Here is a 16,718-nt window from a genome sequence, read left to right on the forward strand (position 1 = left end):
ATTTTTAAATTAAAGCTCATTAATATTTAAGATAATAGCGTATGTGCGAGCAAAAAGGAGCTCGAGGGCTCCGTAATTCTAAAAAGTAAGAGTTTTTCAGTCCAAACTGGCCTTTGTACCTCTTTTTTAAATTCTTTCTCTTTTTATCTATGATTCTTGTTTTGAGAATGTGTTTTAAAACGTATTGAGAATATGTGAAAACTACAATTGAAAAACAAGATTACAAAATAAAAATTGTGCTAAAAATTTAAAAATCCCATGCATTGAGTTTAAATTATTCTGCGAGCTGTTTTGCAAACCGTTTTTTATCAGTTATTCATTGCTTTTTGATTGTGTGTGAAAAGACTAAAAATCCGAAATTGACCCCTTTTCAGATAAGCCGATGAGGGCTTTAGAAATAAACTGGTCAAAGAAAGTAGAAACTGTAGAAAGGGTATGAGCAATAATGAACAATAAAATAGTTGAATAATTCACTCCGCCACTTAAAAACTCAAAAGACTTCACGTTTATCAGAGAAACTGAATGTTTCGACTATACTAAAAGGCCAACTATACATTTTTTGATTGCAAAAATGACGAAGTAACTGAAAAAGTTGTCCTTTTTTGTCCTTTTTTGTCATGTTAATAAAAACTAAAAAGATAAGAATTTGCCATCTCATATCGTAATTGACAAAAGCAATTGACCTATTTCAAATCGATTTGGAACGCAATAGTCCGCTGCTTAAGCGCGTTATAAAAACGCATTATATCGCACGTTGATTTTCCCCAATTTTTCAAACTAGCAAACTTCATACCAATATAACTTTACGATAAACAATCGGAGGCATTTTTTTTCTACTCAAGTTCCAAACAAAAAGTCAAAATTTGATGAAAAAAGGACCAGAGCAAAAAACAATACTAATTTTTTTTCGAAAGTCTGAAAAAAAAAATGAAGTTTTTCCCATAATTTGCTCATAATTTTTTTTAAACTTTCAAATCTACCACTCCTTATTAATTGTTTTATTTTGTTCTACTTTTTGTAAAATTCTCCAATAATCCATTGACTTAGGATTATTAAGAAAACACACAAGGAAAAGTAAATATATGTGTTTTTTCAAACAACATTTAGACAAAAAAAAATAAATAACAACTTTCTAAGAAATCCGTTAATTTTTTAGTTTTCATTCGCTACAGAAAATGCTTTAGTAAAAATTACTTCTTTTACTCAATGATTGCCTGCTGTAGGTAGAATCACATCCGAGTTAGTTAAAAAAAGTCTTTCAAGCATGAAGACTTCCACTGAATTTTTAAAAAAAAGAAACAAAGAATTGCTAGTTTCTTGTTCATTTTTAACATTCATGGATTTTTGCTACGAGGTTATTTTAATTTTTGATATCAAAAAAATATAACTTTGACACCTCCATAAAAAATCAAATCTTCAAAGTTAACCAATGGATATAGCGCATAGTTGTGCTTGGGCTATTTATAATTCCCAGGGTGCTTTTTCAGCTGTAGTTGTCAGGAATGGCGGGTATAAATGAACAAAAAGGAAATGACTTCTGGCTTAATGGATTTGTTTTCCTTGAATGCTAATTGCTTTTATGAATCATTAATCACTTCAAAATCAAATCAATAACATAAGGGATACTTTCAATTGGCCTCTCTCAATTGAAATCTAATTTTTTGGCTCAAAATGTTTCATGAAAAGTCATGAGCGATGTAAAAAGCGACGTAAAAAACTAGCAGGTAGATTTGCTAACTTTCTTACAAAAGTAAAATATTTGATTATCTGATTACCCAGATAGACCACGATACATAAAAACTCCTTTCATACAAATTCATGCAAAAATTGCTCATCATACTGCTCAAAAAATTTAAAAACTTGAAATGAAAAAATCTATTTTGATCAATGCCATGTTCAAAGAAACAATTTCTCTGACAAAATAATTTGCGAACTGTTTTTTTCTTAAATCTTTGAAGTATAGACCAGATTGCTTTTAAAAAATTTGGCCAAAATTAAAAAGTAACAGTTGCATTTTTGTTTTCGAGTAACACTTAACGCGCTAAGCTAGATGGAAAATATTTTACAGCAATTTATCTCCAGTGTAATTGCCGCTTAAATTGTAGCTTTCCCTTTTTTGATCAACTTTTAGTTCCTGTTTTTTCGGACTTAAAACAAAATTGTAAATCAAATTCAGAAAAAAGTTTTTCTTTATTGAATTACTGTAGTCATACACTTTTCAAGTACGAAAAAAAATAATTATCAGGAAAACCTAATAGTCGAAGCTAATTTATATCAATTGACAATTCTATTGACTGATTATAACTTGCATTAAAAATTGTTTCAAAATTTGTACATACTCTTAGCGCGTAGGGTCAACATGATTGGTTGAGCGGTGAACTGATTTTACAACTATCGAGAAAGCGTATGGCGCAGTACAACTGTACCGAATAAAACAAATGTTGAACAGTTGTAACATGTTCAAAACTTTGTTTGGAGAATCCAGGAACATACAGAGACAAAACTATGCGCCTATCCAGTGCACAGTTTGGCCTCGTAATGTTTTCCGAAAACTGTTTTACTTACCCTAAATTACTGTGAAGTAATTGAAATCAAATAGCCGGATGTCAAAAAGAAAAGACTAACCATTTTAATTTCTGCCGCTTGTTAAACGAACAAAAGTATACCAATTCGGCGTCGTAAAACTGTCTGAACAATCTAATTAAATTGTCAAATCATCTTTCAGAATCAGAGCTCAAAATTTTCAAAAATTATCAATGTGGAGAATTTTTTCAATTCGTTTTTGTTGTACTTCGGCACTGCTGAATACCCCCAAACTTTTTATAAAAAGGTCAGATGAGAAATAATAATTTTCCCTAGAAAACAAAAAAGGGCTAGATTATCTTTATAAAAATCAATTCAAATTAGAAGCCTCTTTTGGATACGGGGCTGTAATGTTATATTGTATTTCTTTACAGATCAATATTGGTCTGAATAGTCAGAGTTTTAGAACAGTTTTCTTCACATTGAGGCAAAAAATTTTCAATCGTTTTTCTTAATTTCCGAATCACGGCCAATAGAGTTATCACCTTTTACGCGAGTCTTTTTTGGCAAAAATGACTAGAAAAAAAACACCCAACGCTATTGTTTTTCCCCTCTCCAAATGTTTTAAACCATTACCACAGCATCGTTGCTAAATCAGTAACAAATCTAAAATTTTGGCTCCCGAGGGAACAAGAGAAATTAGCTGTCTAATTTTTACGGCGATTTTTACGCGAGTACATACAATTTTGTTGTCTATACAATCAAAGTTCAAACTATATGCACAACTTTTTTGGGTCAGTTGAACCATGAAAATCAAGTCGGTTTCTATTTTTAAATAAAGTTGCAGACTTCTGCATAAAAGCAGTCTAAGAACTCCTCAAAGACCAACTGCAATGTATTTTAGCCTAAATCGGCTCTTTTCAAATAAGCGTTTTGGTCATTTTGTTTGATGTATTTTAGTTATTTGTAGAAGTAGTAGATTTACTGGCTAATCTTTTCAACGCAATTCGGATTTTAGAATTAATAGAGAGTATAAAAATAGAATCAAAAAGCCAAAAAAGGACGTATTTTGCAAAGCTCGTTAATCTTTTTCATGGTCAGTGTTACTAATGCCTTGCTGATATCATGAACCAAAAATGTTTATTGTAGAAAATTAATCATAAGGGGCGCATCCGATTTTCGAATATTATTCTTTGAAAAAAAAAGAGTTATAAAAAAAGTTTATTACATGAAAAAGAGACAGTATACAGATTGGAATCGGCAAGTTTGAAAGCATAATCGATTATATCAGTCGGAGCTGTTATGATCACTTTACAACAACAGATTCGTTTGTTTTACGACAACTGGAACAATTTTCACAACATCGATCGGGAATTTTATACTTAAACTTATTTTTTCCCAGAGAACTAGTGTTTAAAAAGTGTAAACTTTTTTTTACAAAAACTTGAAAGTTGATTTTTTATGAAAAACCATCAAAATGGTTGCTCTTAATGGTTCCAATTGAATTCCTCCTCCTTGAACTGAATTTAACAGGGACCTTCGTCTAGAAAAGTTGGCTTTTAATCCATGCAACCTCCAATTTGCCATGGAAAATGATACAGAGTAAAATAATCTATTCAACCAAAAAATCGCCGTCGGTAATTTGAATTACTTACAAGGTTGAATTTTCAAGTCATTCGAGCGCGAAAATTTCGCCTGAATTGTTTGAAATGGAATAATTTGCGCTTTTTTCTTTTGATTGGGGAAATATAAGAGACATTTTCACCGAAACCTCCTGTAGAATTATGACATTTTTATGCATGGAAAATTTTTTAAAACCCTCATATTGTTACGATAAGCTATTTTTTTGAATATGTTCTAAAAGTCTTTAAATTTGTTCCAAAATATAAGTGAAATCCACAGAATGCACAGTTTGGCTTCTTAATGGAACAAAAAACAAGCTTTCAAATTTCAAAAGTTTGGTATGTAACAAAACATAATTACATTTTTTAAAGCGTTGATGAATTATAACGGATCCAAACATTTATTAGCTCATAGGTTGCTGGTTCGAGACCCACCATGATCCGTGATTTTTAATTGAGTCGACGATCAGGGGAGGAAAAGAAGCAACCGCAGGTGTTCGAACCCCTAACCGTTCGTTTAGTACTATTTTACGAAATCCAGTTTCGGCCGATATACTAAGAAAAATTTCTAAAGACGCCATTGGCGCTAAGGCCGGTTAATTTTGAGGGTGGTGCGTGGTGAAAAATACGAGTTTTTTGGCGAAACTTTCCAAAGTGGACAAAAAATGGCATTTTTGGCCCGTGCTTTGAAAACGCGTCAGCAAAACTTTAGGAATACAGGATGTTTTAGTAGTGCTTTCAGCATCCTCAGAAAATCAATTTGGTCAGGTTTAAATAAACGAAAGACGGCAAACGAATTTTTTCAATTTTTTTTTTAATTCTGATGTCGCTGGTCTCCTGGTATGCTTTGCAGCCTAGAGAAAAAACGAGAAGAAAAAGTTTGATCATCATTTTATCGTTTGATCGTCTTCTTACAGTCGAGTCGCTCTTCTTAAAAATCCGAACAAAGCTCGTCCGTTTGTTATTTTTCCAAGTGGAATTTATTCAAATTCAAAATTGTCCATTAGTTTGGTTTGAATGGGCGCGGCAAACTAAATGGAACTAAATCCCATAAAATAAGCCCAAATAAGTTTTCGATTATGTTATTTAAAGTGTCAAATTTAGTAGGCTTTGAACAGCTTGGAAAGTTCAAATGTTGTTGTTTTATTTGGGTTAAACTTTATGTTAAACTTACTTGTAACATTGAGCTTAGAACTACAATATGGCATGTTTTTGATTTTGTTTTGAAGACAAGACTTGATTTACAACCGGATTTTCGCCCATATTGCAATAAGTATGACGCCCAATTTGTATCAAATGACTTTCCGGTCATATTAAACATATATTTTTTATCTGGCCAGTAAATTAATTAGACACCCCGTCCGGGCGGTCGCATCTTTGATCAAAAGAGAAGGTTGACCATGGAAAAAATTGAGCTTGTTATTGATGGGATTTCCGATGGATAATTGAACTAAAAATAACAAGGAGCAAAATAACATAGAAAAAATTGCAAAAAAATTCCGACCATTGTTATTTTTACTGCAAAAAAAAAGAGTAAAAAATAACAAGAAATAGATATTTTCCCCAAAAAAAAAGGAAAATTCAATCAAATGTTTCAAATTTTTTACGCTAAAAGATTGATTTGATCTGCGGCCTAGAATATTCCTATAGAATAAATAATAATGAGCAATTACTTACAACAACAGTTACGACCTAATTTCAAAAAGGGTAGAGAAAGTCTCGGTATTCAAACACCTTTTTAAACTCTTTTCAAGAATTTGAATAACGACCAAAACGTAGTTGATATTTGATCCAAAGTTTCTTATAATTTCTATTCTTGGCAGACGGAAAAAAAACATTGTTTCAAAGATTCCTGAAATTTCGTATCCACAGTATAACTCATCCTATTGGTTATTGATCCATTTCGATTAGGAAATCAATTTAATTCTAACTTGGATATTATGATTCTATATTGTTTTAATTTTAGTTTTTCAATTAGTGCGAATATAAGTATTTTACAATTAGTGCTAATCAAGTTTAATTGAATTGAAATATTAGAGTGTGGAGAACCCTATTTTGGTAAATCAACGGTATTACCATTCTTGGCAGATAGAATTAGTTAGTTGTATCAAAAATTTCCTATGGTCTGGTATTCATTTTAAGAGTCATCCTCAATATAGAATCCGCGGTGGCTTCTTTATTCAGACCATATAATCCGATCGAAATAATGGTTCTGGAAAACAATTTATATCCTAATTAAATTATTCACACTAAAAAATCAAATTTATAAAAATTATATTTTACGTGCAATATGTCTTGGTAAAATTTAGTGGTTTGCTCTTTGGTAATGTTCTGAAAAATGTTGGCGCGCTTTGAAGATTTTTCATTGATATTAGAAGATCAATTGAGGTCTTTATTGTAGTTCAGTATTATATCGCACTCCAAAATTCTCCGAATTGAATTGAGGCAAACTATTTGGTTTTTTCCCTAATGACTCAATGCTTAACACTTACCAGTTTATTTGTGTTGCTTGCGTTGAAAAACAAAAAATTAAAAACTTATAATTTGCCAAAAATTTCTTTGCCAAGTTATTTGAGACCATTTACACGTCAATCTGAACATTCAGGGCTTTGCCTTCAATGAAAATCAATCTTGTTTTTCCGTCTTTCGAAAAAAGTGACGGAATATTTGTTTCCGGGAGCATTTTTGGGTAGTTTTTCGATATTAAATTAGGCTTTTTTAGTGAGTTTTTATAGAATCTGAAAGATATATATTTATATTTTTGGCTCAAATAAAAAAAATTAACCTGTGATAATTTGTAAGGGTTTTATGGAGATTCAAAAATAGCTAATTTGGCCAGTTAGCGACAGTTAACGCGCAATTTTTTTTTCCATTAACGCGTAAGCGGCAAAAAAAATCACGTTAACAAAACAGTCCATAGTGAATTACGGTGGGCTATTTGTCCTAATTATTTCTTTTTGTTTGATCATCATTGAAAAAAGTTTGATCATCATTGAAAAAAGTGAAACCTTTTCGTAGACGTTATTGTCCGAGTCGAGCTGCTTATTTTATGTTCCGACCATCTCGCCCAAAAATTGGTATTTTTCGATCACTTCAACAAAGTTCGGTGTTTTTCGACCTCACTCCAACAACATTCGTTTTTTTGACCGTGCTCGACCGAAGCACATGTACTCGACCGTGCTCGACCCAAGCAAGATATGTTTCGACCAAGCTCGACCGACAAAAAAGTGATCGACCGTGCTCAACTTAAGCAAGATATTTTCGAGTGTGTTTCGACTTTCAAACAACATCAGTTATCCAAATTTATACGTTATAATTTATACTTTTCGGGTGAAATCTTTTGATGCTTTTCTAGTAGAATGAAAAAACCTATTTGCAACTTAAATGCTTCGTAGAATTGAGTTATTTGCAACTTAAATGTATTTTGAGCTTTCTTTTCCATCTTTTGGAATAATGTTTTGCAATGTGGTTCGAAAACTTTCCATAACATGTATGTTGATATTTGAAAGAAAAATTTCTTTTTGACTCCAATTACCGCGTGACAATCTGCATATTTCGACCGTGCTCAAAGTATGCTTTGACCGTGCTCGGCCGTGCTCGAAAAATGTTTTGACCGTACTCGGGTTCCGTTTCGAATTTATGCTCAACCTAAACCCCTGTCTCGACTATTCTTTTTCGGTCGAGCACTGATATGTGCTCGAATTTGAAAGTTGAAACATACGGTGAGCAGTCGGTAGGAAGTCGAAACATTCAGGGCGTTGCCCAAATATGATTATTCTTGTTCGTTATGGATCTACATCATGGAAAAAGCAAGAACTAATTTGAAATAGGGTTGAACTGTCGTAATTGCATGGCATGAATATATGACATGGAATGAAAATACAGTAGGCTGAATGACGTAAGCTACATCGGATTTTTTTTCTTTCAATTCTACTTCGATCTGTTTGTCTAAGAAACTAATGAACACGAACAACAAAGGTGAAGCTTTTGCTTGAAATGAAAGTGATAAAAATGATTAATCAATTCTCCTGACTGATTCTCCTGACTGGTAAAATTGCTGTATAAAACAGTCTTTTTGAGTTAACTATTGTCTCAATGTTTCCCTAAGAAACAAAAGTTTTAAATGGAAAGCGAAAAAAAAACAAACGCTTGGAAAAGAGCAATTTTGGTTAGAACAGTTTGATGAAGTGAGCCGAAATGTTCCAAAACTAAGCCGCTGGTTTGCAAAAATTAGTTAATTATGACTGATTAACAAAAAATCATTCACCTTTGACTGTTAACAGTTATCACCGCTTCGGATACTTTTTTTTCTATTACTAGCTTCCTTTTCTGATTATTAGCACAATTTGTGCTAGCTTCTTTTGAAAATAGGAAAAATTACTAAATATGACTTACTGATGCAATGGAACTTCTGAATGAATTACCGTGAATCACAATAACTCAGTTAGTTTTCAGTTTTCTGCTGATTTCAAAATTGTCAACTAAAATTGAAAGTTGATATGGCTAAAGATAGCAAAAAAAGCAAAAAAAAATTAGTAGTGAATTTGAGTAGATTATAAATTATAAGGCCAGTTTGAATCACAAATAGTACAAGTGGAAAAGCAACATTTTAAAAATTTATTTCAGCCAGTTTCGGGGCTGAGCTGCATAACCAGAGAATTCGAAACAAGGAGAATGCTTGTATGAAACTAAGCATGTCGAGCATTTTTTACTGGTCTACGAAGTTTTACTGTTAACGAAAATTTTCTACTAATCTACAAAAAACTCGAAGAAAAAAATTTGTTAACTAACATCCACCCCATTATGTACCCAGTCAAAAGTTTTCGTCCCGGTAGATAAAAACTCGCGACGATTACACATGCACCAAAACCCCATGTTTTGCATTAGACGGAGAGATAGGTTATAAAAATCATTTTTTTGTCGGAAATCTTCTTATGCACAACTTCAGATTTGTGACAGGAGGAAAATCACTGAAAAAAAAAAACAAAAACCACACGGATTGTTTGGGTGAAAACAGAAATTTAATTTTTTGTTTCTATGTGGTGAGATAACTTAAATTTTTCACTCACTGATTTTGGACAAAAAATTCATTAACTCTTGCAAAAGACAAAAATAAAAAGCTGAACACAAATGAAACAAAAAATATGAACTAGTTTGAAGAGCTGGCTGATACAGTTTTTTGTCAGTGATATAAACACATAGAGTTCGCAACAAAAACTATCAGTCTTTTGCTGATGATAAAAAATTATTCATAATAGTTACATTAAACAAAAAAAACTTGAATATATTTTTTTATTAATCAACTTGATTACTTGATACATTATAAATTCGTTATGAATCACATATATTCAAATTTACAAAAAACAAGGGTTCCATGTTCCATTATACCGTTTAAAGGTTGGAGAAAATAAAAATTGAGCTTCGTTTTTTATTTTTAATTCGAGTAGTTGAAACAGTGAAATTTCAGCATGGATCATTTGGATTTCAAATTATAAAACAGCAAACGTTTTGAATAATAGTAAAGATTTAAAAATCCAGTTTAGGTTATTTTCACCAATTCAAACAGCTGATTTAGTGTAATTACACTATGAATCACATTTGGTTCAAATTATAAATGGTTATGCATAAGTTTAAACTTAACAAAGTTTTAAAATTTGTTTTTATCAATTATTTAGCTGATATAGCTTTAGTGTCAATATGGATTGCATTGAGTTCAAAATGTTAATAGTTTACGTGAAATGATATTTAAAATCTTTACAGATTTAGCTTTTGTTAACAATTCGAGCAGATGATCCCATGTAATCACATTATGAATCACCTATGGCTCAATTTATAAATAGTTATGCTACATAATTTATAAATAGGTATTTTTAAAACTAATGAAATATGAGTATTTTTTCTCACCAATTTGATAAATTGTTTCAGTGTAGAATTTTTGGCTGAATTGTATATAGTTCACGTTATTATGATTTATTTACGTGTAAGATAACAAAAAAATTTACCAGTTTTTATTTACCAATTTGAGTTGATACTGTGTAATTACAGTATGAATTACAATAACAGTAGTGATGATTTTGTTGAAAAAAAATTTTGTTCCTTACCAACTCGAGTAGCTGATATAATGTAATATCAGTGTTAATCACAAATGGCTGCGACTGGTTCTGATTCGGAATTGCCCTTCTGCTGTACCCGTTGAGTAGTTTATGTTCCAGGTAGAAACTGGCATTAGTCACTGCTGTCTTGGGAAGGGGCAGGATCTCGCCGTAGCTCTCCGGCACTGGGTTGATGCCTGGAACAGAGAACAAAATACAATAATCGTAATTATTGATGTAAAAAATAGACATTTAATTAAAACCTGATAGTTAAAATTGTCATTTTATGAAAAATATACAAAATGACTTTGGTCGTAAATTCGTGACCTGATTGATACTAAAATACTGTTTTTCATTTATAATTTAATGGTTAATTTTAATATGAAGGATATTTTAGCTTTTTGTGGAATTAATTCGAAAACCAGTGGTAAGCTTTTGCATATGGGGGGGGGGGGGGGGGGAGCGACCGGGGAGACGGTATCGGACCATCCACCCCCTCTCCCTCTACTCAAGTGTCTGGGAAAGTTACACTATTACTTTATCTACTCTAGAGCAATCGATAATTCTAATTTCGAACAATTGACCCAAAAACTTTTCGTGATGAAAGCTATTGCATTAACCATATACGAATCATGACAAAAGAGCCTTCAAAAAAGTCAAATTTTTGAAAACACACTCCAAATATTTTGTAAAAAAGACGAGTTCCTGAGCTTCTCTACAATAACGAGATTCCTTTGACATGTTTAAATTTTTTGAACAAAAAAACAACAAGCTCAAAAATATATTTAATTTTACGAAAATTTCCTTCTTTTTGGAGAATTGGATCCTAAATTGTATTATATTTGACAATTTAAGAAAATTTTGTTCAGGTCATTCACATTTACACATTGCTCAATCACGTCTGCTTAAATTGGATCTGAACTAGTTATTGTTCCGACTTTCGATACGAAAGTAACGGAATATTTGTGCTCGGGGTGGGTTTTTTTTTTCTTCAGACAAATTTCGACTTTTTAACTAGCCATTTTTGACGGAATTTTTTTATATCATTCGAAAGGTATTTTTGTCCTGAGCTCAAATTTGAAAAGATATTTCACCTGTGATCAATTTTCTTAAAGTTACTGGGTTTTAAAGATTGCCATTTTGGCCAATTTGGGACAATCAACGCGCGATATATTTCGCGCTATTAACGCGTAAGCGGAGAGTTAATCCGTCTTATAAATCGTTCCAAATTGGTTGAAAGAAGCTTGTTTGCCATAATTGGTTTGTTACAAGGAGCGAAATTTATCCTTTTGTACTTTATATGGCGTGTGGGGGGGATGATTTTCATAAAAAATTTTAATTTTTAGAAAAAATTTTTTTCATTTTGTTTTATTTCATTGAATTTTTTAATGTTATTACTGCTCCATAAACCTTAAAGGGAAGTCGGAACATTCAGGGCTTCGCCCTGATGCGAGCAGTCTTGTTAATTGTGTATATAAATAGTTGCTATAAAATGGCAAGGATATCAAGCTGCTATTCTACCGAAGCAGTTATTGTTCCGACTTTCGATACGAAAGTAACGGAATAATTGTGCTCGGGGTGGGTTTTTTTTTCTTCAGACAAATTTCAACTTTTTAACTAGCCATTTTTGACGGATTTTTTTTTATATCATTCGAAAACTATTGTTGTCTTGAGCTCAAATTTGAAAAGATATTTCACTTGTGATCATTTTTCGTAAAGTTACGGGGGTTTAAAGATTGCCATTTTGGTCAATTTGGGACAATTAACGCGCGATATATTTAGCGCTAATAACGCGTAAGCGGAGAGTTAATCCGTCTTAGAAATCGTTCCAAATTGATTAAAAGAAGCTTGTTTGCCATAATTGGTTTGTTACAAGGAGCGAAATTTATCCTTTTGTACTTTATATGGCGTGTGGGGGGGGATGATTTTCATAAAAAATTTGAAATTTTAGAAAAAAAATTTTTCATTTTGATTTATTTCATTGAATTTTTCAATGTTATTACTGCTCCATAAACCTTAAAGGGCAGTCGGAACATTCAGGGCTTCGCCCTGTTACGAGCAGTCTTGTTAATTGTGTATATAAATAGTTGCTATAAAATGGCAAGGATATCAAGCTGCTATTCTACCGAAGCAGTTATTGTTCCGACTTTCGATACAAAAGTAACGGAATATTTGTGCTCGGGGTGGATTTTATTTTCTTCAGACAAATTTCGACTTTTTAACTAGCCATTTTTGACGGATTTTTTTAATATATCATTCGAAAGCTATTGTTGTCTTGAGCTCAAATTTGAAAAGATATTTCACTTGTGATCATTTTTCGTAAAGTTACGGGGGTTTAAAGATTGCCATTTTGGTCAATTTGGGACAATTAACGCGCGATACAATTAACGCGCGATACATTTCGCGCTAATAACGCGTAAGCGGAGAGTTAATCCGTCTTAGAAATCGTTCCAAATTGATTAAAAGAAGCTTGTTTGCCATAATTGGTTTGTTACAAGGAGCGAAATTTATCCTTTTGTACTTTATATGGCGTGTGGGGGGGATGATTTTCATAAAAAATTTGAAATTTTAGAAAAAAAATTTTTCATTTTGATTTATTTCATTGAATTTTTTAATGTTATTACTGCTCCATAAACCTTAAAGGGCAGTCGGAACATTCAGGGCTTCGCCCTGTTACGAGCAGTCTTGTTAATTGTGTATATAAATAGTTGCTATAAAATGGCAAGGATATCAAGCTGCTATTCTACCGAAGCAGTTATTGTTCCGACTTTCGATACAAAAGTAACGGAATATTTGTGCTCGGGGTGGATTTTAATTTCTTCAGACAAATTTCGACTTTTTAACTAGCCATTTTTGACGGATTTTTTTAATATATCATTCGAAAGCTATTGTTGTCTTGAGCTCAAATTTGAAAAGATATTTCACTTGTGATCATTTTTTGTAAAGTTACGGGGGTTTAAAGATTGCCATTTTGGTCAATTTGGGACAATTAACGCGCCATACATTTCGCGCTAATAACGCGTAAGCGGTGAGTTAATCCGTCTTAGAAATCGTTCCAAATTGGTTAAAAGAAGCTTGTTTGCCATAATTGGTTTGTTACAAGGAGCGAAATTTATCCTTTTGTACTTTATATGGCGTGTGGGGGGGGATGATTTTCATAAAAAATTTTAAATTTTAGAAAAAATTTTTTTCATTTTGTTTTATTTCATTGAATTTTTTAATGTTATTACTGCTCCATAAACCTTAAAGGGCAGTCGGAACATTCAGGGCTTCGCCCTGATACGAGCAGTCTTGTTAATTGTGTATATAAACAGTTGCTATAAAAAGGCAAGGATATCAAGCTGCTATTCTACCGAAGCAGTTATTGTTCCGACTTTCGATAGGAAAGTAACGGAATATTTGTGCTCGGGGTGGGTTTTTTTTTCTTCAGACAAATTTCGACTTTTTAACTAGCCATTTTGACGGATTTTTTTAATATATCATTCGAAAGCTATTGTTGTCTTGAGCTCAAATTTGAAAAGATATTTCACTTGTGATCATTTTTCGTAAAGTTACGGGGGTTTAAAGATTGCCATTTTGGTCAATTTGGGACAATTAACGCGCGATAGATTTCGCGCTAATAACGCGTAAGCGGAGAGTTAATCCGTCTTAGAAATCATTCCAAATTGGTTGAACGAAGCTTATTTGCCATAATTGATTTGTTACAAGGAGCGAAATTTATCCTTTTGTACTTTATATGGCGTGTGGGGGGGATGATTTTCAAAAAAAAATTTAAATTTTAGAAAATTTTTTTTTCATTTTGTTTTATTTCATTGAATTTTTAAAGGTTATTACTGCTCCATAAACCTTAAAGGGCAGTCGGAACATTCAGCGCTTCGCCTTGATACGAGCAGTCTTGTTAATTGTGTATATAAATAGTTGCTATAAAATGGCAAGGATATCAAGCTGCTATTCTACCGAAGCAGTTATTGTTCCGACTTTCGATACGAAAGTAACGAAATATTTGTGCTCGGGGTGGGTTTTTTTTTCTTCAGACAAATTTCGACTTTTTAACTAGCCATTTTTGACGGAATTTTTTTATATCATTCAAAAGTCATTGTTGTCCTGAGCTTAAATTTGAAAATATATTTCACCTGTGATCATTTTTCGTAAATTTATGAGGGTTTAAAGATTGCCATTTTGGCCATTTTGACCAATTTGGGACAATTAACGCGCAATATAGTTCGCGCTATTAACGCGTAAGCGGAGATTTAATCCGTCTTATAAATCGTACCAAATTGGTTGAACGAAGCTTATTTGCCATAATTGATTTGTTACAAGGAGCGAAATTTATCCTTTTGTACTTTATATGGCGTGTGGGGGGGGGATGATTTTCATAAAAAAATTTAAATTTTAGAAATTTTTTTTTCATTTTGTTTTATTTCATTGAATTTTTTAATGTTATTACTGCTCCATAAACCTTAAAGGGCAGTCGGAACATTCAGGGCTTCGCCCTGATACGAGCAGTCTTGTTAATTGTGTATATAAATGGTTGCTATAAAATGGCAAGGATATCAAGCTGCTATTCTACCGAAGCAGTTATTGTTCCGACTTTCGATACGAAAGTAACGAAATATTTGTGCTCGGGGTGGGTTTTTTTTTTCTTCAGACAAATTTCGACTTTTTAACTAGCCATTTTTGACAGAATTTTTTTATATCATTCAAAAGTCATTGTTGTCCTGAGCTTAAATTTGAAAAGATATTTCACCTGTGATCATTTTTCGTAAATTTATGAGGGTTTAAAGATTGCCATTTTGGCCATTCTGACCAATTTGGGACAATTAACGCGCAATATAGTTCGCGCTATTAACGCGTAAGCGGAGATTTAATCCGTCTGATAAATCGTTCCAAATTGGTTGAACGAAGCTTATTTGCCATAATTGATTTGTTACAAGGAGCGAATTTTATCCTTTTGTAGTTTATATGGCGTGTGGGGGGGATGATTTTCATAAAAAAATTTAAATTTTAGAAATTTTTTTTTTCATTTTGTTTTATTTCATTGAATTTTTTAATGTTATTACTGCTCCATAAACCTTAAAGGGCAGTCGGAACATTCAGGGCTTCGCCCTGATACGAGCAGTCTTGTTAATTGTGTATATAAATAGTTGCTATAAAATGGCAAGGATATCAAGCTGCTATTCTACCGAAGCAGTTATTGTTCCGACTTTCGATACGAAAGTAACGAAATATTTGTGCTCGGGGTGGGTTTTTTTTTCTTCAGACAAATTTCGACTTTTTAACTAGCCATTTTTGACGGAATTTTTTTATATCATTCAAAAGTCATTGTTGTCCTGAGCTTAAATTTGAAAATATATTTCACCTGTGATCATTTTTCGTAAATTTATGAGGGTTTAAAGATTGCCATTTTGGCCATTTTGACCAATTTGGGACAATTAACGCGCAATATAGTTCGCGCTATTAACGCGTAAGCGGAGATTTAATCCGTCTTATAAATCGTACCAAATTGGTTGAACGAAGCTTATTTGCCATAATTGATTTGTTACAAGGAGCGAAATTTATCCTTTTGTACTTTATATGGCGTGTGGGGGGGATGATTTTCATAAAAAAATTTAAATTTTAGAAAAATTTTTTTTCATTTTGTTTTATTTCATTGAATTTTTTAATGTTATTACTGCTCCATAAACCTTAAAGGGCAGTCGGAACATTCAGGGCTTCGCCCTGATACGAGCAGTCTTGTTAATTGTGTATATAAATAGTTGCTATAAAATGGCAAGGATATCAAGCTGCTATTCTACCGAAGCAGTTATTGTTCCGACTTTCGATACGAAAGTAACGAAATATTTGTGCTCGGGGTGGGTTTTTTTTTTCTTCAGACAAATTTCGACTTTTTAACTAGCCATTTTTGACAGAATTTTTTTATATCATTCAAAAGTCATTGTTGTCCTGAGCTTAAATTTGAAAAGATATTTCACCTGTGATCATTTTTCGTAAATTTATGAGGGTTTAAAGATTGCCATTTTGGCCATTCTGACCAATTTGGGACAATTAACGCGCAATATAGTTCGCGCTATTAACGCGTAAGCGGAGATTTAATCCGTCTGATAAATCGTTCCAAATTGGTTGAACGAAGCTTATTTGCCATAATTGATTTGTTACATGGAGCGAATTTTATCCTTTTGTAGTTTATATGGCGTGTGGGGGGGATGATTTTCATAAAAAAATTTAAATTTTAGAAAATTTTTTTTTCATTTTGTTTTATTTCATTGAATTTTTTAATGTTATTACTGCTCCATAAACCTTAAAGGGCAGTCGGAACATTCAGGGCTTCGCCCTGATACGAGCAGTCTTGTTAATTGTGTATATAAATAGTTGCTATAAAATGGCAAGGATATCAAGCTGCTATTCTACCGAAGCAGTTATTGTTCCGACTTTCGATACGAAAGTAACGAAATATTTGTGCTCGGGGTGGGTTTTTTTTTCT

At 32.4% G+C, this 16,718-nt stretch overlaps 1 protein-coding gene across 1 annotated transcript in view; it reads right to left on the reverse strand.

Annotated features, from left to right (window-relative positions):
• The window catches only part of LOC134855505 (neuronal acetylcholine receptor subunit alpha-10-like), a 127,624-nt gene that overhangs the window by 104,649 nt on the left and 6,257 nt on the right, over positions 1-16,718 (reverse strand). The window contains exon 2 of the mRNA XM_063872045.1: positions 10,247-10,434. Coding sequence (XP_063728115.1) covers positions 10,247-10,434 — 188 coding nt within the window. The remainder of the gene's footprint in view (positions 1-10,246; positions 10,435-16,718) is intronic.

This window comes from Symsagittifera roscoffensis, chromosome 10, assembly GCF_963678635.1.
Source record: "Symsagittifera roscoffensis chromosome 10, txSymRosc1.1, whole genome shotgun sequence".
NCBI classification, from domain to species: domain Eukaryota; kingdom Metazoa; phylum Xenacoelomorpha; order Acoela; family Convolutidae; genus Symsagittifera; species Symsagittifera roscoffensis.